Source organism: Schistocerca nitens, chromosome 6 (assembly GCF_023898315.1).
Source record: "Schistocerca nitens isolate TAMUIC-IGC-003100 chromosome 6, iqSchNite1.1, whole genome shotgun sequence".
NCBI classification, from domain to species: domain Eukaryota; kingdom Metazoa; phylum Arthropoda; class Insecta; order Orthoptera; family Acrididae; genus Schistocerca; species Schistocerca nitens.
The window spans coordinates 294,911,022-294,935,115 of NC_064619.1; the positions used below are offsets into that span (position 1 = coordinate 294,911,022).

The 24,094-nt window shown below is 37.2% G+C and overlaps 1 protein-coding gene across 1 annotated transcript in view; it reads left to right on the forward strand.

The window, feature by feature from the left end:
* The first annotated feature begins 1,207 nt into the window (after positions 1-1,207).
* The window catches only part of LOC126263677 (peroxisomal acyl-coenzyme A oxidase 3-like), a 173,848-nt gene continuing 150,961 nt past the window's right edge, over positions 1,208-24,094 (forward strand). The window contains exons 1-4 of the mRNA XM_049960792.1: positions 1,208-1,348; positions 2,473-2,631; positions 14,606-14,752; positions 22,181-22,328. Coding sequence (XP_049816749.1) covers positions 1,226-1,348; positions 2,473-2,631; positions 14,606-14,752; positions 22,181-22,328 — 577 coding nt within the window. The 5' untranslated portion in view covers positions 1,208-1,225. The remainder of the gene's footprint in view (positions 1,349-2,472; positions 2,632-14,605; positions 14,753-22,180; positions 22,329-24,094) is intronic.

Consider the following 24,094-nt stretch of genomic DNA (forward strand, 5'->3'; position numbering starts at 1 on the left):
CAGAGAACAGTAACCAAGACAATAGTGCCACCTGTCAGTTTTACAAGGTAGTTCACCTAACAGTTGGTTGACAATCAATGGAAGATTCTGACAGTGCAGCTTGAAAGTTAAGAAAGCTACTTCTGAAACACAGTAATCAGTATGTACTTTTGATGTATTATTTGTATATAAAAAAGTCAGAACTCTCTTACTTCAATGTGATTAATATCCATTCTTCTGCACTGACACATTCACTCATTTTCATATTTCACTGTGTTATGGTGGGTGAAATCAGATGCACCAAATCACTGTAGTTATGTTTACTCATTCTATAAAAAACAACGAATTATGAATCTGTTTGTTGCAGATCCTTTGCTGCTACAAACAGCCTGCAGTTTATGCTTCTGTGTACATATGTACATATGGATGAATCGAGAATTTCCTTCTTTTTTTCATTTGTAAGTAATAATAATAGAGGATCACATCTTCTTCTATGCTCGAATTTGTATTTGACATGTCCTGTGTAATCAAAAGATGCTCAGGCACAACAAACAATACTTCTTCTCCTCCACGCTCGCAAATGTCAACTGCAGTTTCTCATTGCAGAGTTGCACCGCGTGCGGAGCTACATTGCAAGCCAGTTTGCAACCAGATATCGCTAACCCGTTGCGTTGATTTTCAGTTGCTGGCCTTATAGATAGCAAATCCAGATTTTAAAATAACTTAAAAATAAAATGCTGCCCACAGGATATCTAAAACATACTCCCCCGTCTTTACAAACCATGTGGTTTCCTTTTTTTATGTTAAAAAATCTGTAGGTATCATTTTGTGATCTTTCCCATGTAAGTATATCATTGTGGAGCCTATAAAGAAAGCAGTTTATGATGGTGCGCCAGTTCACATAACTTGAAGGAATGTACTTTGAGAAGATGTCTGAGAAAGAGAGAGAGGTGTGAGGGGATGGGGTGGGGGAGAAGGAGGGATAGAGTGACAGGTGACAGGTATATGAGTTAATAAATAGAATGAAAAATCATCTTAAGTTACAAAACTGATGAATCCTGTGCTCTATAACAGCAACCCCAATCTCATGGTAACTGTACTTCTGTCATTGGTTGGTATAGTTATTGTTCAGTTTGTGTGCAGATTTTGAAGTATCCAGACCTAGTACCCCATTTGAGGTAAGTTGGATATGACTATTTTTAAATAACCTTTGATTTGCATTTTTCAGAATTTTGTCTAAGAAAGAATGGGATCAGAACTGTTGCCTGATTTCCTGCCCAGCCCTCTTGACAAATATCGTAGAAAAGCTTCTTTTGACTGGAAATCTCTGAAGCTACTCTTAGAAGATCCTGAAATGTTGAAATACAAGGTAATATTTGTGAGCTGGGATACCACTTTTGATAATTAGATTGCTAAATAAGTCTTTATCATTTTTGATTACACTCACATTAATTTTTTACCAGGAAATTGTTAACCATTTGTGTTTTGTCAAATGTTATTTGATGCATTGTAGTTGTAGATATGCCATTATTTGTGCAGATGTGAGGGTATGAAGAGTTAAATGGAGAAACAATAAGTCTGTCAATCTGTTCTTACTTTTTAGTTTATTAGAGATGTAAAGGCTTCTAGAGGCAGCTCACAACATTTGTGCTTCTGTGTGGAACTATAGTCTTTCTTTTAAGACAAAAAGGAGTTACAGTCATTGGCTGTGAGTGGACATTGATTTAAATCAAAGGGGAAAGTTGAAAATTTGTGCCAGATCAGGAGACAAACACAGATCTTCTGCTTAAGAGGCATGTGTACTGACTACATTGCCATCTGGATATAAAGGTCACTGAAAATTCACGGACTACCCTGGGACACCTCCTGCCAGACCCACATTCTCAGCTTAGCCACACATTACAAATGTAGTGCCTCTTGTCCATTATCCTAATCACTAGTGTTGTTTTGCTGACTCCCATCTGTAAGAATTCGCACCTAGTGTGCATCTGCACTGAAGAAATCACTGGCCGTCCTCACCTCAATATACAACATGTATTGTCTGTTATTTTGGACATGTTCTAAAGAACAGACACCACATGCATATAATATTTCTTTTGTTTCACTGAGCACCACTTTGATGTGAGCAATTTGTAGCACTAAGGAAAACAGTTAGGAACTAATGAAGGAAAAGAAGAAAGGTTAGGGTTTAACATCCCATCTATGTCATTAGAGATGGAGAACAAGCCTAGATTGTGGGATGTTCAGCCATATTCTTTTTAATGGAGTATTACCTACATTTAACATATTTAGGGAACTGATGGAAAATCTAATTCTAGGTGGGTGAATTGGAATTTGATCCTCCATCTTCCCGAATATAATGAACAATGCAGTAGTCATGAATTTATGTTATGCATATCAAATAAAAACTTAAATAGCTACAAATGTATACATCAAGACAATGTAAATGTCTGCATACTGTCATGTATTAATTGTTTCTCTGGAAAAAAACAGATGAAAATATGGAAATTGTTTGAAGAGGATCCAGTGTTTCAACATCCAAGTAAGAAACTAAGTTTAGATGAGGAACGACATTTGGCAATAAAGAGAATGTATCGTTTAAAAGAACTTCAGAACTTAACAGTGAAAGAGATGACAAAAGATCCTCGCAAGGTAAGATATTTACTATTGTAAATACTATTATTTACTGGGAAAAGGGTTAATTTAGAAACTGTTTACCTTTGTTACTTATGGCATCAGCTTAAAATGTATAATACTCAAGGTCAGAGAACTGTGTAACTTATTTAATGCAGAAATGTTGGTTATATTTTATAAACTCTCACATTTTACCACTGCCATTTGTAAACAGTATTGTCCTGGCATCAGACATGCACTGTTTTAATAGTTTGGCTGATGTATGATGTAATGAAACTATTAGAACAGTGAAGATCTGATGCCAGCAGAATAAACTTCACAAACATTTGGTGCAGCCAAGCAAATCACCTGTTTTTCAACAATGGTCAGGGCTTAGGCACTCCATAGACCTTAGTCCAACAGATCTCCTTGACAAGTGTCAAGGTTCTGTGACAGTGTCATAAGTGAGGCAACTGAGATCAGATTAGCAAAAAACCTTCTTTCAGTAAGATCTGGGATGTTTTGCTAAAATCAGTGAAAGAATGGTGACATGTTCAATTGAGTCCTGAAGCAAGGGAACCTATTCCCGTTTATCCATCTTAACACCAGGTTACCAATGTGGATCAAATGTCACTTTCAGCAGGTTATATGAACCAGAAGCACTTGTGAATGGATTGCACACAGTGATATGTCACAGAAAGGTGAAAGGATTATGTAATTAGTGCATTTAAAATGAGCAGTGGCATCCCTGACCTCACAATATATCAAGTACCATGTGATGATGATGGTAAAGTTGCACTGTCAAAATACTTGCTCAAAACACTACATCAAGATGGCATACCTCATAGAACTTTGTGCTTACATTTTGTTAGGAATATGTGGATTAAACATAGCCAGTATTATGCTCCTTGCTTTTATGGTCCAGTATGGCATCTAGCATACGTTATGCTTCAAGAAAACACACACAAAGTACTGATCATACGCTTTTGTATCAGAATATATGTTTTGTCGTTGGAACCAGAAATGATAAAGCACTAGCAATAAAATTGATCTGATTCTCTGATCTCCATATAATTTTACATTCTTGGATTTTTAACAGCAGATTTCACACTTTATATAGTTCAAGGCGTTTCATTCAATTATAATATGTTCAATCAGTATAAATTTGATGCCATCTTGACCTGACTTTCAAAAAGAAGAATTTTACAAAGTTACACTCTAAAAATTTAGGTTACTGCAACAGTTTATTCTGTTTCTTGATGATAAGCACAAACATTATGTGAATTGGGACAGTTCTTTTCTAGATATCCGTATTGTAAATGGCTGAATTCTTTCTCACCTACAAATATAAGTATTTTGAAAAACTGATAAAATCATAAGAAATGCAGACTCATATTGTAGACAAATCTAGTTGTTTGGATTAGATCAAATTAAATACACTGTTCTCTATGTAGACCCATAGTTTGGAGATCCTGAAGAATGCGGAACATAAGAGAAAAATTCATAAGCATTTAAATCTAATGTCCATCCCCAGAGCCTAAGGGTGTTTGTACTAAAGTTATAAATCTGCATATATATTCCATAAGTAACTGTATAGTGCTTGGCAGAGACTACTTTGTAAACTGTTGTAGATTATGTCCCATTACATTCACTTACTGAGTGAAGTAAGGATAAGCCTCTATGCACATCACAGTCTCTCTTATCTAGCTTGCATGATCCCTATATGAGATATACAATGATGGCAGTGTAATAGCCTCACAGTCTTTTTTGAATACGGGTTCAATAAATTTACTAAACAGGTTTTGTAGCAATGTCATCTTTTTCCATAGGACATTAATTTAATTTCACTGAGCAGTTCTGATACACTTTCATATGGGCTGTATCTTGCTGTTATTATCCTGGCAGTGTATCTCTGAATATGGTCAAAGTCTGTTGTCATGTCTTCATGATAAGGACTCTAAACACTGGAACAATATTCTAGAATTGGTTGCCCTATCATCTTGTATGCAATTTTGTTTAAGGTGCACTCCACTTTCTGATAACCCTTCCTTCATCTAAATCTGCCATTTGTCATCAAAATTACTGATTTCATATCACTTCTCAGTATCAACCTTAAATAGATATTCGAGATGTTTACCACTAATGTTGTTATTAGACGCTATTGGTTCCTTCTCCTTCTAATATGCATTATCTCATAAATTTGTCCATCTTTAAAGAGAGCTGCATTTCATGGCACTAAGTGGAAATATTGCCTAAGTCTTTTCATGTTCGCAAAATATTGACTAAGTAAAAAATTTAAACATACATATGTTTCCAAGTTAAAAAGTTAAAAGTATCACTAACGAGTAAATCCAGACATACTAAATTTAATAAGATAACTTCTAAACTCTTATAGCAAATAAATAAATAGTAATACACTGTAGTGTTTACTCTTTTCACTGAAGAGGTGCAGAAGTCAAAGATTACTAAGAATAGAATAGAATCTTTATTTGCCTTTCAATATGTTTTCCATACAATTGGCATTGTCAGTGTGTCAGAGTATGTGATATTGTTAATAATTGTTGAAGAGGAGCAGATAGTATTAAGAGTAAATGATATATTAGTTACAGATGTATGCACTGTTGTAAAACTTTTTAACAAGCATTTCATAAGTGTTACAGAAAAGATAGAGTTGTTATGTTCGGTAGCTGCTACCATGAAATATCACAGACCAGTCACAAAAACAGCTTCACTGATATGAGTATGACTCTCATGAGGAACAGTAAGCAATTTCCACCAAAAAAAACTTTAAAATCAAAATATTCTAGTGAGTATGATAAAATATCAACAAAGTTAATTAAAGAGTGTCATTCTGCATTTAACAATATAATAAATCATATGGTGACCATCAATTTATCAGTGGAACATTTCTTGAATGGTTGAAATGTGCTGAAGTTAAGAAAGGAGGTATAGGTATACCATCAAGTATGTGCCCAATTTCAATTTTGCCAAGATTCTCAAAAAAAAAAAAAAAAAAAAAAAAAAAAAAAAAAAAAAAATAGAATGGGTAATATACTATTGGCTCTTTAACCATCTGACAACAAAATAACATATTGTCAAAGTCACAGTTCAGGATTCTGATATTGAGAAGGCTACATGCACATACAGTGACAAAGTATTTAATTCATTAAGCAACAAATTGCAGGCTACTGGTATATTTTCTGATCTGTCAAAGGCATTTGACTTTGTAAATCACAATGTTCTTTTAAATAAATTAGAATATTATGGTGTAACAGGAAATTCTGTAAAATGGTTCAAATCCTTTTTCTCTGGCAGGAAACAAAGGGGGTCATTAGAAGAGAGACATATATTAAGCTATCAGACATGATCCAAGTAGGGACTAATTGCATGATGTGTCCCATAGTGTTACATCTTAGAGCCTTTACTTTTTCTTCTGTATATCAATGAACTTTCATCTGTAACATTACCATATGCCAAGTTTGTTTTGTTTGCAAATTATACAAACATTGCAATAAGTAGCAAATCAAATATAGTCTTAGAAAAATCAGTTAATGAAATTTTCATAGGCATTAGTAAACGGTTCCAACCCAGTTGTTTGTGTCTAAACTTTGAGAAAACACACTACACACAGTTTAGATCTTTTAAGGGGTTTCTAGCCAGTATATGCCTAAAATATGGTGACAAAAAGATAGAAGTTGTTGACAGTGTTAAATTCTTGGGATTACAGATGTGTAATAAGTTCAACTTGGTGAAACATTCCACAGAACTGCTGAAGTTCCTAAACAAATCTCTGTTTGCAATGTGAATGTTGTCTGACACAGGTAATATAAAAATTTTAAAAAACCTCGTTTACTATGCTTACTTTCATTCCATAACGTCAAACAGTATTAATTTTTACGGTAAGTCATCAAGCAAATGTAGAGTTTTCTGAGTTCAAAATTGTGTAATAAGAATTATCTGGGGTTGTGAACTCAGGAACACGCTGCAGAGACCTGTTTATGGAATTATGGACTCTACATCTACACCCATACTCCGCAAGCCACCTGATGGTGTGTGGCGGAGGGTATCTTGAGTACCTCTATAGGTTCTCCCTTCTATTCCAGACTCGTATTGTTCGTGGAAAGAAGGATTGTCAGTATGCCTCTGTGTTGGTTCTAATCTGTCTGATTTTATCCTCATGGTTTCTTCATGAGATATATGTAGGAGGGAGCAATATACTGCTTGACTCCTCAGTGAAGGTATGTTCTCGAAACTTCAACAAAAGCCTGCACCGAGCTACTGAGCGTCTCTCCTGCAGAGTCCTCCACTGGAGTTTATCTATCATCTCCATAATGCTTTCGCGATTACTAAATGATCCTGTAACGAAGCGCGCTGCTCTCCATTGGATCTTCTCTATCTCTTCTATCAACCCTATCTGGTACAGATCCCACACTGCTGAGCAGTATTCAAGCAGTGGGAGAACAAGCGTACTGTAATCTACTTCCTTTGTTTTCGGATTGCATTTCCTTTGGATTCTTCCAATGAATTTCAGTCTGGCATCTGCTTTACCAACGATCAACTTTATATGATCATTCCATTTTAAATCACTCCTAATGCGTACTCCCAAATAATTTATGGAATTAACTGCTTCCAGTTGCTGACCTGCTATATTGTAGCTAAATAATAAGGGGTCTTTCTTTCTATGTATTCACAGCACATTACACTTGTCTACATTGAGATTCAATTGCCATTCCCTGCACCGTGCTTCAATTCACTGCAGCTCCTCCTGCATTTCAGTACAATTTTCCATTGTTACAACCTCTTGATACACCACAGCATCATCCGCAAAAAGCCTCAGTGAACTTCCGATGTCATCCACAAGGTCATTTATGTATATTGTGAATAGCAATGGTCCTACGACAGTCCCCTGCAGCACACCTGAAATCACTCTTACTTTGGAAGACTTCTCTCCATTGAGAATGACATGCTGCATTCTGTTATCTAGGAACTCTTCAATCAAATCACACAATTGGTCTGATAGTCCATATGTTCTTACTTTGTTCATTAAACGACTGTGGGGAACTGTATCGAATGCCTTGCAGAAGTCAAGAAACACGGCATCTACCTGGGAACCCGTGTCTATGGCCCTCTGAGTCTCGTGGACGAATAGTGCGAGCTGGGTTTCACACAATCGTCTTTTTTGAAACCCATGCTGATTCCTACAGAGTAGATTTCTGGTCTCCAGAAAAGTCATTATACTCGAACATAATACATGTTCCAAAATTCTACAACTGATCGACGTTAGAGATATAGGTCTATAGTTCTGCACATCTGTTCGATGTCCCTTCTTGAAAACGGGGATGACCTGTGCCCTTTTCCAATCCTTTGGAATGCTACACTCTTCTAGAGCCCTACGGTGCACCGCTGTAAGGAGGGGGGCAAGTTCCTTCGCATACTCTGTGAAAAATCGATCTGGTATCTCATCAGGTCTACCGGCCTTTCCTCTTTTGAGCGATTTTAATTGTTGCTCTATCCCTCTGTCATCTATTTCGATATCTACCATTCTGTCATCTGTGCAACAATCTAGAGAAGCAACTACAGTGCAGTCTTCCTCTGTGAAACAGCTTTGGAAAAAGACATTTAGTATTTCGGCCTGTAGTCTGTCATCCTCTGTTTCAGTACCATTTTGATCACAGAGTGACTGGACATTGTGTTTTGATCCACCTACCACTTTGACATAAGACCAAAATTTCTCTAACTACTGCTTCCCAATATCTTTTATTGCTTAATGAAATTTGTCATGAAAAATACATCACTTTTTCAAGCCAACAGCTCAGTTCTTGGAATCAGTACTAAAAATGAGAATAACCTATATAAAGATTTAAAGTCACTTACTTCAGTCCAGAAAAGTGTCCAGTGTTCGGGAGACACATTTTCAATAACTTTCCAGCAGCCATAAAAAAATTAAATGCTAATGAAGTTCAGTTTAAGATGAGCTTAAAGGATTAGCCAGTGGTCAACTCTGTCTGCTCCAACGGAGAATTGCTTAGTAGAATTAACTGATGTATATGTTACTAATCATTTCAAATAATGTGAGTAGTAATGTCGTGTGACTTCTGTCCAGATTCAGTGCAATAATGTGACCATTGTAAATAATTATTGTAAAATGATTTTTCTGGTAAGCAGTTAATGTTACAACAAGAAGAATATGTGAAATTATTATTTAAAAAATTTACTTATCTGATGAAATACAATTGTCATTGAGGATTTTTTAATTTTTTTTTAATTTAATTTTTTTTTTTTTTAGTTCCAAATAATATTTTCAAAATCACAGAATGAAACACTGAGCTAGTCAAAATTTTAAAAATTATATTCATGTTGATTAATTATTATTCCAACTTTAGTAATCCCTTATATATATCTGCTTAACAACCCTATTATGTACTTGTAGCTTTTTCTAATTGTGACTGGCCAGCAACAGCTGTCATAAGTGATTAACTAAGTACTGGTCACTAATTTATTTGGCCCTGCACCAGCATTTATATAAATATGTAACAATATTGTGGCGTCTGTATATGTGCGGATGGATATGTGTGTGTGTGCGAGTGTATACCTGTCCCTTTTTCCCCCCAAGGTAAGTCTTTCTGCTCCCGGGATTGGGATGACTCCTTACCCTCTCCCTTAAAACCCACATCCTTTTGTCTTTCCCTCTCCTTACCTCTTTCCTGATGAGGCAACCATAGCTTGCGTAAGCTTGAAATTTGTGTGTATGTGTGTGTATTTGTGTTTGTTATTGTCTCTATCAACATACCAACACTTTCATTTGGTAAGTTACAGAATCTTTGTTTTTAGATATATAACAATATTTTATATTAATTACATTATTAGAACTCAAAATTTTTGAAGTTATAATGAGAAATTATATTTTCACAAAAAATTGATTCTTACAGTAAATTTTAGAGTAAAGAAGTAAACCTGAAGAAAGACTTTGTTCCACCAGGCTTTTTTTTTAACTAGTGCATTGCTAAGCACTATCAGTTTTAACCATGGCTCTTCTTCAAGCGCATCTATGACAGATGTGGCTGTGTCATTCTTGTCAAATAAAAACTGCATGCCATGAGTGATAATGCATTGTACAGTCATCAAAGTGCATGATTTTACAATGTGTCTCTACAAACCACACCCATACACTCATACAAGGTCCCCATAAATAGGAGTGTGTAGGTGTGGTTTTTTTGAGACACACTATGAGATCATGCACTTTGATGATGGCGTATCCACATATGCTACACAAGCACTTGAATATGAGCGCTAGTAGTGCTTAGTAAAGTATAATTTTAAAATACAGTGTGATGGACTATTATCTTTCTCAAATTTATCAAGGCTGTGGCGCCTGCCCCCCACCTCCGAGTGCCCCCCCCCCCCCCCTCAAGAAATTGAAAGATGTAAACATATTACTTTATTTGTTTCCTTATTCACTTTCTTTTTTATGCAAAATTTCATAAAATGTTCATGATTAACGATTACTTTTGAATTATGCAAATTTCTATTAAATTACATACTTATTTTGGTTACTAACATTTATGAATGTTTCAACTCTAAAGTTATTTTTCTTATATAACTTTATTTAGCACATTATATTATACATTACTATTGATGTGTATGTTTATTATGTCAATAATGTCTTGATTTTGATGTTCCATACTCTCTTTCTAGAACTTTCTAAATGATAATTTTGTACAAAAACTGCGTTCCATAATGTAATTATTATTCTTTTGAATTTGAGAATTTTTTTACACAGTTGTAGTTATCTGATAACATAATACTTAATACAGTGTATTGAGAAGTATACTAAAATTTGTATATTGTATACACACACACACACACACACACACACAGAGAGAGAGAGAGAGAGAGAGAGAGAGAACTTCACAGATAAAATTTATGCACAAGATTCTGCCAAAATCAAAAAGTTTGAAAGAAAAAGCTAGAGAAATTATGAGTGTAAAAAATCATGTAGACACTATCTGAACTGAATCAGCATGGGCCTTTATCTGTTAAGGGTATCCCTACAAAGAGTATCTGCCTGTTTTGTTTTCAAAAATCTAGTTGTGACAGTTACGTTAGCGTATGCAACACATCAATAAAACTCAAAAGTCATTAATAATAATAATGGCGTGTGAGGAGGGCCTCCTGTTGGGTAGACCGCTCGCCTGGTGCAAGTCTTTCGATTTGACGTCACTTCGGCGACTTGCGCGTCGATGGGGATGAAATGATGATGATTAGGCCAACACAACACCCAGTCCCTGAGCGGAGAAAATCTCCGACCCAGCTGGGAATCGAACCCGGGCCCTTAGGATTGACAGTTTGTCGCGCTGACCACTCAGCTACCGGGGGTGGACAAAAGTCATTAATTATAAACTTATTAATCATATCATCATTCTTCTTCCCTATTTCTCTTCCTTCTGGGTTCAGTCTTCCATCTTCATCTCCTTGTTATGACCCTTGAACATTCTCCACATTAGGGATCTTTTTCTTACAAAATGTGCAGCAGAATTAGTGTAAAATCAAATACAGGGCATACAAGATACAACAAACATGGAAACAGAATGTGTCCAGTGGATAGATAAGGAGGCAATATATACATTGAAAAATGTCAAATATTTTTTTATTATGTTGTGTGACCTGACAATTGGTAATTAGTAATTGAAAACTTGTGCAGAAAGAAATCTAACAGAAGTGCACTGATGGCAAAAAAACAGCAACATCAAGAAGGAGTTGTATGACATAAAAGAAAGTTGGTAGGCATGTTTCTAAATCTGAAAGATGACATCTATTCCAATTTCACACCAGTCATGTAAGACTTGTGCTAGTAATGCCTCTATGAGGATGCAAATCATTTTTGCTTTAAATACACTCTGTATTGGTTGTTAGTATTAGTTATCTTTGAGATTGGACATGGTGGGTTGATGTTAGCCAAGAATGATTTTAAAGTGACAAATACACATTTATTGACTCCTCACTGAGTTTCAAGGTGATTGTGTTATAGGGCTGTGAGAAGCTGGATGTTCCTTCTGTGATACTGCAGAAAGACTCGTCAGGAATGTTGCCACTGTACATGATTGAGACTCGAACTCGGGACCTTTGCCTTTCGCGGGCAAGTGCTCTACCAACTGGGCTAGTTTGGAAGGTAGGAGACGAGATACTGGCAGAAGTAAAGCTGTGAGACTGGGCGTGAGTCGTGCTTCGGTAGCTCAGTTGGTAGAGCACTTGCCCACAAAAGGCAAAGGTCCCGAGTTCGAGTCTCGGTTGGGCACACAGTTTTAATCTGCCAGGAAGTTTCATTTCAGCGCACACTCCGCTGCAGAGTGAAAATCTCATTCTCATACTGTACATGATTGCTGGCAGCAGTGGTCATGAGAATGTCCAGTCACAAGAAGACCAGGCTCTGGATGGCACTACTGAGAGGGAAGACCGTTGTGTTTGGCGTACGGCTCTGGCAGGTCATACTGCATCTGCAGCAGCAATTTGTGCAGCAGTTCACACCACAGTGATGCAACAAGGTGTGTTGTGTTTTCTGATGAAAGCTGTTTCTGCCTTGGTGCCATTGATGGCTATGCATCTGTCAGGAGGTGGCCAGTCAGGGGCCTACAATCCACCTATCTGTGAGCTAGACACACTGGACCTACACCTCGAGTTACGGTCCGGGATGTAATTATGTATGACAGCAGGATCACTCTCATGGTTATCCCATGCACCCTGACAGCAAAACTGTATGTCACTGAGGTGATTCAACCTCTTGTACTGCCATTTATGAACAACATTCCTGGGGAGATGTTTTCCAAGAGGTTATCGCTCACCCACATACCACTGTTGTAACCCAGCATGCTCTACAAAATACCAACATGTTACCTTGCCCTGCTCGATCAACAAATCTGTCAGCTATTGAGTACATATGGGACATCATCAGATGACAACTACAGCATCATCCACAAAAAGTGATAATCATCCATGTATTGACCGATTAAGTGCAACAGACACGGAGCTCAATCCCGCTGACAGATATCTGGCACCTGTACAGCCCAACGCATGCATATTTTCATCCTTGCATTCAACATTCTGGCAGTTACACCGGGTATTGTTGTACCACCATTTAACATTTACAGTGGCTTATCTCATGCTCAGATTGACCTGTGAACATGCAATGTTAATCACTTAAAACTGTTACCTAGACAAATATATTCCCAAAATTTCATTACTTCACATTAAGTATTTTCTGGTACTGCAATTTTTTTCCAGCAGTGTATACACATATATTACTAAGCATACAAATGTAGGTATAATGCTAATAGGATATGCTGAAAATCTAGTTATATCTAGAGTGAATGCTTCTTCTTCACCACAACTGCAAATGAATTAATTGCTTTTTGTACAAGTGAACTGTAGGTGCCATATGTGTCAAATAGTATTTGTGGGCAAACTGAAATTCCTTTTTCAAGAAAAATAAGCTTCTTATTTATAAGAAATCTTAAGCTTGTACAAAATTATATCACAATTTTGACACCACCTGTGCAATATACTGGAATTCTCATTGCAGTACTGAACTACAAAAGTCCATGATATTTATATACCAACACTGTACATTTAACTTCCACATCATTATCACTTAAAACTACAAACTGATATTTATTTGGGAGAAAAATTATAGGTGGAGACAATCAGCAAAGCAAACAGGAATGGAAGTGCCATACTTAATGTGAAATATGGAAACATAAATGGAACCAGTACACTACATAACTGAAGAAGGAAAAACAGGGTATCATAGGAAACTGGCTGACAGGATAAAATGAACCCCCACCCCCCAAAAATAAATAAATAATTAAAATAAAAAAGGGCCTGGTGTGTGGGTTCATAGGAATATGACCAATTACCATAGCATGAAAATGCCCTTGAGACCACATACCACTGCAACAGTTATGTGAAATCCCAGTCCCCACAAGTATACTGCAATGACCACATGAAAAACCAAACCAATGACCGAGCCAAATAAAAATCATGATATAATTAGCATTAATTGAAGGGACAAGTGTTATATCTGAGTTGTCTGCATAGTGTAATGTAATTATGCTCAGCGGAGATAATTTACCAATTTTCCTTTCTACATTTACTATGATTAGCTGAATGTGTCTCATCTACTAATCATAGAGTCACATGGTAATTGTGAAGCATGAAACAACTGATACAGTCAACAGTGAGACATGTTAAGGAGTCAATGTGCCAATATGTGCCATTCCCTGTGTGCTATTACATTCACTTGGAGAAGGAAGATCATGAGTAAGTGAAAGACTGAATGGCTTGAGGTGCAGAGTGACAAAATTAAGGCCATCAGATCAAGTGATTCAGATAGGGAAGTTTCTTTATCAAGAATGAGACTGGCTATCTATTACTTTGAGGAGGCACTTCAGTTGGTTCTAGTTGCATACTGGCCTCAGTGTCAAATTTCAACCAGCTATATTTTGTTTACTGACAGGGGTCCAGCATCCTAATTTACATGGTAGTGGGGCTGCTTTTAAAGTTCTGATCCCAAATTGATAGGAAAAAAGGTTGGCATATTATGAATGGGATGGGAAAAAACTGCTACTGCAAAGAAAATCAAAGGCATAGGTGATGATATTAATGTATATTATGCATTTGGCTCTGTTGATCTCATTTGGTTGATGAAGCTAAGCAATTGTCCCTCATTCCAGTTTCTTCTCTTCCTCTCCCTGACGTCTTTCAGCATCCGCATCCATCTTTTGTTCCCCTCATATTCTCTTTGACCCTGTACCTCAATTCAGACAGTCTGAAATTCATTGTATTATTTTCTGTGCATCTTAAATTCTCTGGATATGGGTTCTTCACATTTGTATAGTTGGTTGTTCTTGTTTTTCACTCATGTTAACTCTGCTTGTGTAAAACCATCAACAAAGAAATATGTGACGGTAACGAATCTGTTTTATTGTGTCTATGTAACACTATTTTATGCTTAATTTAGCCTGGTGCATATCTGGCTGCAATATATCACTATGATCCATCACTTGCTGTTAAGACAAACATTAACTTTGGATTTTACATAAATACCATCCGTGGCATGGGTACTCCAAGGCACTATAAGTTTGTTGAAGAAGTTGATCAAGGGAAGGTAAGTATTATTTATGTAACGTAGCAAGCATTATATAACGTGGTTATACATAGTATCCATGTATGTTTATTTATTTTTATTAAATTTCATAATATTGAATGTGTTAAGTTATGTGGAAGAATACATAATCACATGTACAGAGTAGCACTGTAGTTATGTTACTTCACTATTATACAGAGTGACTGAAAATGAAGGGTGCAAAAAGAAAGTGTTCATATAACTACACTAATGACTTTATTTCAGGAGCATATATGTAGGCTGAAAGGTTAACTCTGGCAATGAACATTCACAGATGTTTGATGTGGGCACCATTTGTGATGTGGCAGAGGTCTATCTGGTACAACATTTCCTGACAGACCTGTTTTAATGTAGCCTAATCAATGGAGTTAAATGTGCTGATTGTCTGATGCCTTACATGCTGTAAGTCCTGCACAAATGGGGATATTATATCATGTCATTCACACATCTGCGGAAGAAAAAAATTCATTGGTGCAAAGTCAGGTGGCCTGGGGAATCACAACATGAGCAGCAAGACTTATCAACCACCGTGGAAGATGTTCATTGAGATGACTACATACAAGGTTATGCAAATGTGGTGGGACTCCATCCTGCTGCAACATGATGTTATGTACCTTTACTCGCAGCTGAGGCAACAACCAGTGAGAAAGCTTATCAATATTAGGTTATGCCTTTAAAGGTACCGTACATACTGTGAAAAAGAAGGAACCAAAGACTCTCCAGTTGGTTATGTTGCAGAAAACATAAAGTTTTGGAGAAACACATTCATGTTCCAGAAAGGCATGGAGGTTTTGTGTATCCAATATTCTCAAATCGTGCTTGCTCACTTTGCCACTTGAGTGAAATATGGCTTCAACAGAGAATGCAAATCTGTTTACAAAATGATCCACCTGCATCTGTAACTGAAAATCAATGCATTATTATCTTCAGTTTGGTTTACCAGTTGGTTTTAGTGCTTGCAACATTTCAATTCTGTAAGCTTTGAACTGCAGACATTTGCATAACACCTGCCACAGTGTTGGTTGTGACACATTCATTTGTCTGTTGACACAATGCATGCATTTCCTGGGGCTTCTTTCATAGATCATATGAATGTTTTCCACTGCTTTAGTTTAAATGAATGGCTATCTTGTGGTTTTCTTCTTGCATATGCATCCTGTCTCCTTGAAATGCTTTCCCCATCTAGCAGTCTTGTGACAATATGGCGCCACTTTACAAAACTTGTCCAAAAATATCTTTGGACGATAATTATAGATTATGTTTTTACATATTATATGACACAGTGTGCCTTTTCTATCATGCATGCCACTATTTTGAATACTAACACCAACATTGAACAACAATGGCAACTTTTCATTGTTTTATTGTTGCCAGCCTTTCAGTCTATGTGTGTATTTCTGAAATAAAGTCATTACTGCAGTCACAGGAATACTTTCTTTTTGTCCCACTCATTTTGAATCACTCTATAGTTCACTATTATAACACACACACACACACACACACACCCTCTCACTTCTTTCTCTTCATTAGCAAGTTTTATATATGTTGACTGATGTGTAATTGAAGCTTAATGTCCTCAGACTCATCACTTCATCAATTCTTGCATTGTTACCTCAATTCACCATCATCACTAACAAAAACTAAATCAACTACCACAGCATCCACTGACATCAGTTGTTGGATAAAGGCATTCTTTAGACTTTTCCATACATTAACTGCTTCAGCTGTTCACATCAGTGTTGTTCCACCATGTTTTGTTACATCATCCATCCACCCACTGTTAGGTCATTGTTTGGCTTTTCTTATCAGCTGAACTGCAGCAGAGAATTCCCTTGGTCCATCTACCATAAATTTTCCTTTCTGCTTTCCATGGCCCACTGCCATTTTATTTTCATTTCAGTGTTCACTCTTGTTTGTTCTCTTATACTTTTGTTTTTTTTCCTGATACTCAGTGACTAATCTTGTGTTTTAAATTTTTTCACTTTAAAAGTCCATTTCACATTGTTGTATGTCATTACTAGCAGTAAAAATTAATTTTAAATTTTTGTTTCACAGGCATCAGAGGTTTACATCTGAAAGTATGTTTTCCTTCCCAAAAAATATTCCTTATCAAGTTTACCTTTTTTTCCATTGTCTATCCAGTCAATGACATCAGCTTCCATAAAGACAAAGACTCATCAACTGGGTTTGTGACTTCATTCTTTTTCTTTCTGCATTGACTTTGGCTGACTGTGGACCATGTAAAACAACTGCATCTACATTAGTATCTAATACATTCTCTGCAAGCTAGCACACTGTGTAATGTGGAGGGTAACTTTACCACTACTAGTCAATTCCATTTCTGTTTCACTCACAAAAGGAGAAAAGGAAAAGTGACTATGTATATGGTTCCACACATTCCCTGGTTTCTCTTATCTTGTCTTTGTGGTCCTTATGTGAAATGTACATTGGTGGCAGTGAAATCATTCTGCAGTCAGCAACAAATGCCAATTCTCTAAATTTTATCAATTGAGTTTTATGAAAAGAACTTCATCTTACCTCCACAGATTCCTATTTGAGTTCACAAAGTGTCTCTGTAATACAGCGCGAGCACACTTCTGAATTTCTTCAGTACCTTCCTCAAATCCAAACAACTGAACAGTACTCAAGAATGCACAAGTATTCTTCATGCAGTCTCCTTTATAGATTAAATACACTTTCCCAGAATTCTCCAAACAAAGCAAAGTAGACCATTTGCCTTTCCTGTTACGATTCTTATATGCTTGTCCCATTTTAAATCACTTTGCAATCTTACACCTAGATATTTAATTGGTGTGACTAAAAATTACAGGAGAGTGTTTGCTACTCATGTGAATTAACTTATTTTTTCTACATTTAGAGCAAACTGTCATTTATCTCACCAACTATAAATTCTGTCTCAGTCATCCAGTAGCTTCCACAGTCACTCAGCAATGACTTTCCTATACACTATTTGTGACAGTATTTTTGTTGTGCCTATCTGCGACTCAGCATCTGCACTATATGCTGAGTTGCAACTTTCCTTTTCATAATATTGTCACTTTCGTAAATATCCATGACATGTCACTTGTCTTAAATATTCTGAATTGAAAGATTCCTTTATGACTTCACTTGAACTCTGCATCACCAGTATTTTGACAAAAATGCACCTACAGAATCTACAGAATCTTGGTACATCTGAATTGTGTCAGTGGCTTCTGTTGCTCACAAAGCCGAATCACATTGCATAGAGCCTCTAACAAATCTGATCTTCTGATTTTTGGTCCAAGTTTGCAGCAGTACACAGTGAAAAGACTTTATAAATAATACTGGATCCACATTGTGTTGTTCAGGTATAAATGTAGAAAATTGCTTGAGTTGAATCATGCTGTCACTTATCATACAGGTACCTGTTACTACTTCTGCCCTCATGCCATCAATAGTTATTGTGAAGTTTGCCAGTATGATGCTCCTGCCTTGTGATCTCAACAAACCGAGTTCTGCTCACAAATCTTGCAATGTTCAATCATCAACCTTGGGGGTTCAAACAGGAATTGCTTTTATTTGAGCTTTAATGTCCTTTACCTCTTGTTTAACATTTTACACTTCAGATGTGACTGCTTCTCTGACTGTTTTTAATTCTTTATTAAAAGTTTCATAGATCTTTTCTGTTTTCTCCAAAATCTCACATTCATATTTCTCACAGCTGCTTTCTACTGCAGTGAAATGCATTCTTGCTACTTCTGCGATGCACAAGGCTGTTTGTGATATGTAGTCATCAAAAGCCTCTTGAAAGAAAATATGACTAGCCAGGGACATTGAACATGTACAAAGAAAGGGAGTACATATTGTCATATATGTTTGTTGGACTCACAGGAGAGTGCCACCTAAATGTTGAAAAACCTGAACTGGTGTACACTTGAAGATAGAGGCAAATTATCCCACAACGGCCTATTAATAAATTTTCAAGTATTAATTGATGAATCTATATATATTTTTCATCCTCATAGGTATCACTGCCATAGAGACTGTGAAGACTAATTCCACTAATTATGCTAATAAGACTAATTACAGTGTGCTCTATGGCATTTAATAGTCATTCTCATGCACTCCATATGTGGTTGGACCATCAAGAAACTGAAGCAAGTCGTACAATGCTAAGTACCCACAGCCATGCACATCACAATTGTTTTCAGTGTACATATGTAGATGCAGATGTAGATGTACAGGACTATTGGCAAGACTGGTGCAATGAACAGTAAATAATTAATTTTAAATTAGCCTCACAGACAGTGCTTTAGTTTTAGGGCTTGTTACACTACAGGAATTGTGAGTTTCCTTTAAGATTTCAAGCTACTACAACTAAGAAAGTATTTTGTGTAAAATTAGAGAGAGAAAAAATGGGATTATTGAAGCTATGCTCACTAACCAACTTGCATAACAGTGTCAAAAACTGTTAATGTATGTCAGTGTCAACACTATTAATTGCTGTAGATGTAGGAAACTACACTCCTGGAAATTGAAATAAGAACACCGTGAATTCATTGTCCCAGGAAGGGGAAACTTTATTGACACATTCCTGGAGTCAGATACATCACATGATCACACTGACAGAACCACAAGCACATAGACACAGGCAACAGAGCATGCACAATGTCGGCACTAGTACAGTGTATATCCACCTTTCGCAGCAATGCAGGCTGCTATTCTCCCATGGAGACGATCGTAGAGATGCTGGATGTAGTCCTGTGGAACGGCTTGCCATGCCATTTCCACCTGGCGCCTCAGTTGGACCAGCGTTCGTGCTGGACATGCAGACCGCGTGAGACGACGCTTCATCCAGTCCCAAACATGCTCAATGGGGGACAGATCCGGAGATCTTGCTGGCCAGGGTAGTTGACTTACACCTTCTAGAGCACGTTGGGTGGCACGGGATACATGCGGACGTGCATTGTCCTGTTGGGACAGCAAGTTCCCTTGCCGGTCTAGGAATGGTAGAACGATGGGTTCGATGACGGTTTGGATGTACCGTGCACTATTCAGTGTCCCCTCGACGATCACCTGTGGTGTACGGCCAGTGTAGGAGATCGCTCCCCACACCATGATGCCGGGTGTTGGCCCTGTGTGCCTTGGTCGTATGCAGTCCTGATTGTGGCGCTCACCTGCACGGCGCCAAACACGCATACGACCATCATTGGCACCAAGGCAGAAGCGACTCTCATCGCTGAAGACGACACGTCTCCATTCGTCCCTCCATTCACGCCTGTCGCGACACCACTGGAGGCGGGCTGCACGATGTTGGGGCGTGAGCGGAAGACGGCCTAACAGTGTGCGGGACTGTAGCCCAGCTTCATGGAGACGGTTGCGAATGGTCCTCGCCGATACCCCAGGAGCAACAGTGTCCCTAATTTGCTGGGAAGTGGCGGTGCGGTCCCCTACGGCACTGCGTAGGATCCTACGGTCTTGGCGTGCATCCGTGCGTCGCTGCGGTCCGGTCCCAGGTCGACGGGCACGTGTACCTTCCGCCGACCACTGGCGACAACATCGATGTACTGTGGAGACCTCACGCCCCACGTGTTGAGCAATTCGGCGGTACGTCCACCCGGCCTCCCGCATGCCCACTATACGCCCTCGCTCAAAGTCCGTCAACTGCACATACGGTTCACGTCCACGCTGTCGCGGCATGCTACCAGTGTTAAAGACTGCGATGGAGCTCCGTATGCCACGGCAAACTGGCTGACACTGACGGCAGCGGTGCACAAATGCTGCACAGCTAGCGCCATTCGACGGCCAACACCGCGGTTCCTGGTGTGTCCGCTGTGCCGTGCGTGTGATCATTGCTTGTACAGCCCTCTCGCAGTGTCCGGAGCAAGTATGGTGGGTCTGACACACCGGTGTCAATGTGTTCTTTTTTCCATTTCCAGGAGTGTATATTCATTCATACATTCAATCATTTGTACATTCTGTTTTGTAACTCACATTATGAAGGAGAGCCCTCAGGGACATAGAATGAGTGAAGTTATACATTGTCATGCAGAATGTACTGCTCCTGGCTACTTCCGTAAGGATACTGACAACAAATTATGACTGACGCTAATCTATTCAAACTGATAATTATGGCAAATACTTCTATATTATTGTTTACATGTATGTTAGGAAAATACAGTTACTTTGAAAAAATGATACTAACAAATGTAACTTGATAAAGAATTATAATTTGTGCAAAACATAGTATCACAACACAGCAGTTGAGTTTGTAGGAGCAACGTTTATGTTACAATCACAAAATTTAAAATACTGACTTGGAAGAAAACATCTCAAGCAGAAAAAAATGAAAATAATGCATTAATCACACAAATACCCACAGTGCACATAAATTCCCACACTGCAATAAAGGGAAAATTATTTTCTGAAAATATATTGCTGCCAAAGTTTTGCAGAACACACAACCGCAAGTCACAATTTGCTATGAAATAAGTCAAGTATTACACTCATGAACATCTGAAAATTCTGAAAAACACATTTTATTATATAAATACACATTGAAATGAGGGCTAATTGCTTTTGAATGAAGATGCTGTTACCAAAAGTTTCAAAAAAGTATAAATTTAGTTTACAATTCACAATATAATACAAATTTTCAGTGGTAATCACAAATCTTCATTACACACAAGCTGTGACACAATCGGTGAAAAGTTTTGGGAAAATAACACAAATAATAAACTAAATTTGTGACATCTTCTGTTCTAGAGTGCCACAGGTGAACATTGTTTCATTAGATTATTACTGTGAAAATAGCAAACAATGAGGTGCATCAAAAAAGTATATCTTCTGCTTGGAGCATCTAATATTGGCAGTGTTGGCACTGAAAGACAACTTTCTGCTTCCTGTTTTCGTAGCATATAAAATACAGTCGTGTAGTTATAAGCATCATAAAATATGATAATTGTACTCCATCAATGAAACAATAACATATTTTAAGATGTCAAACAAAAGTACAAATAATGGGTGGCTCACATATTCATCTTCTGATGTGGTAGTTTTCCTCTGTCATTCTCTTTGTCTTCATTGAATTCCTTCTTAATTATTATACTAATAGCTTTTTGTGATCATTTTATTGATATATTACATTTATTTTGTGTTTGGTTTTGTGGTAGAACAAAGAGTATCACTGAAGTAATAACAATAAACAAAAATTATTGGTGCTGAAGAAACATGCACATTTACACTAGTTTTTTAATATCTTAATATTTAATAAGTTTCTGTTATGCTTTTCTTGATTCCTTGAAAGGGAACTGATATCAGTGGGTATTAGCTTCTAATTTGTTTTCTAAAAAACTGGACCATTTTTTGTACTGAAACATTATTAATTATTACAATGTAGCGGTGTTTCATTGCTTTTGTGTTCACAAGGCTGGAGGTTGTTTTGGCCTCACTGAAATCTCACATGGAACAAATGCGAAAGGAATGAGACTAACAGCTACATATGATCCACAAACTCAAGAATTTGAGCTCCATGCACCTGACTTTGAAGCCGGCAAATGTTGGGTGGGAAGTCTAGGTAAGTTTTTATCTTTTCGGAATCAATACATAATGATGAACAAAGTGAATTTTTCGGGTTCTTTAATAAAAGATTTGTCAGTTGTAGTTGCTAAGAGAAAACACTATAGTCAATCAAATCAAAGTTTATACTGTGGCCAAATGAAGCATAAAGTATTTAATGAAGAGGAAAGAGAATACATTATGCAATAAAAAGTAAAATTTGTTTCAGTAAATATAGTAATATCCTCAAGGAAGACAGTACATCAGATATCAAAATTTATTATCAGCACTGTGTATAGTGTGTAAAGAACAGAAACATGTGACAAAAACTGTTGGCAGATTAATCTAAAGTATACAATTGCAAAGATGTACTAGATAATACCAACAGAAATATGACAAGTAAAAAAGTAATTACAGAGGAAGATGGGCAAACAGACAGAGATACATAGGGAGGAGTGAGAAGAGGGAGAAGAGAGGAAGTGCTATATGGAGACAGAGGGTAGGATGGAAGAATATGGTTGAATGAGTGGCGGTCTGGAATGATAACGCCTGGTAAAGACATTAAATTGCACATAGGTGCAATGTTATCTGAGGGTGCCATGTAAAAAGACCTTAAGACATAGCTCAGACAATGGTTTTTGTTTAAATACCATTACTGCCACAGTAAACCAAATTGTAGCTTTTATTCGCCATCTAGAAGATTCAGATAGAAGCACTTGTGATCTCACTGTCACGAGCAGTGGGATATCAGACTGCTCCTTCTTTATGTAAAGAACAAAGTCAGCACTGACTGACCATAAACATTACACCACCTGACATGCACCAAAGCACATGTCAGGTAATGTCCATACACATTCTTGCAGTTATCACAATGTTGCATTCATTATCCAACTCCATAGTGTAATGTTGTTTCATTCACCTGTCCTAATACATTTGGGTGTGACTCAATTTTACTACCAGTCTTCTACCCCAAAGTATCTAAATTTGGACAGTCTGAAAATGAAGTAGCTGAATTAATTGTTTTGATGATAATCTCCCAGGCTGCTGCTTCTTCTTGTGCAAGCTTATAAAAATAGGTTCTGGTAGCAGGTTTATGTTTGAAGTTTGCTTTTAAATAAATAGTCTGGGCCATGATGTCATTTTCTACCATATGGTTTAATTCCAGATTCTGATACACTTCCAAAACTGATTACAATATTCACGTACATTAGTGATGCCAACAGTTTGTAGAGTTACCCTCAACAAACACCCTTGTCTTGTGTCCATGACAACCAAGTATGTCATCTGCATTGATATGTTAAAGATCTCATAAAACCTCCAGGTTCAGGCTGAATTTGTTATTCTGGTTTTAGTTTACACACTTTTCAGACAGATTAATAGTACTACAAAAACTAGAAAAATGTAAAACATACATGTTGAGAATCATGCTTACAGTAACTATTGGTAACTGGTAATTATTTATGGGAATATGATGTTTATGTTGTGTTGACATTGATATACTTCATTTGATTTGGATGTGTTTTCCACTCGGACTGTAAAACAGATGTTTTACAGTTTTGTGTTTTTCTATGAATAGGTTGCATCTGTGGTTCATGTTCCATATCAGACTTGACAAATAATAAAAGTAATTTTGATGTGAACAGTTTTGTGAATCAACTATGCTTTTAACTCAAAACAACAGCATAATTTTCATATCTCAAGTTTGGCTTTTTTGTATTTGGGATAGAACTGCAAAAACTTGGAAGCATTTCATTGTCTCTGTCTCCTAAGTTTTCAGACAAGACA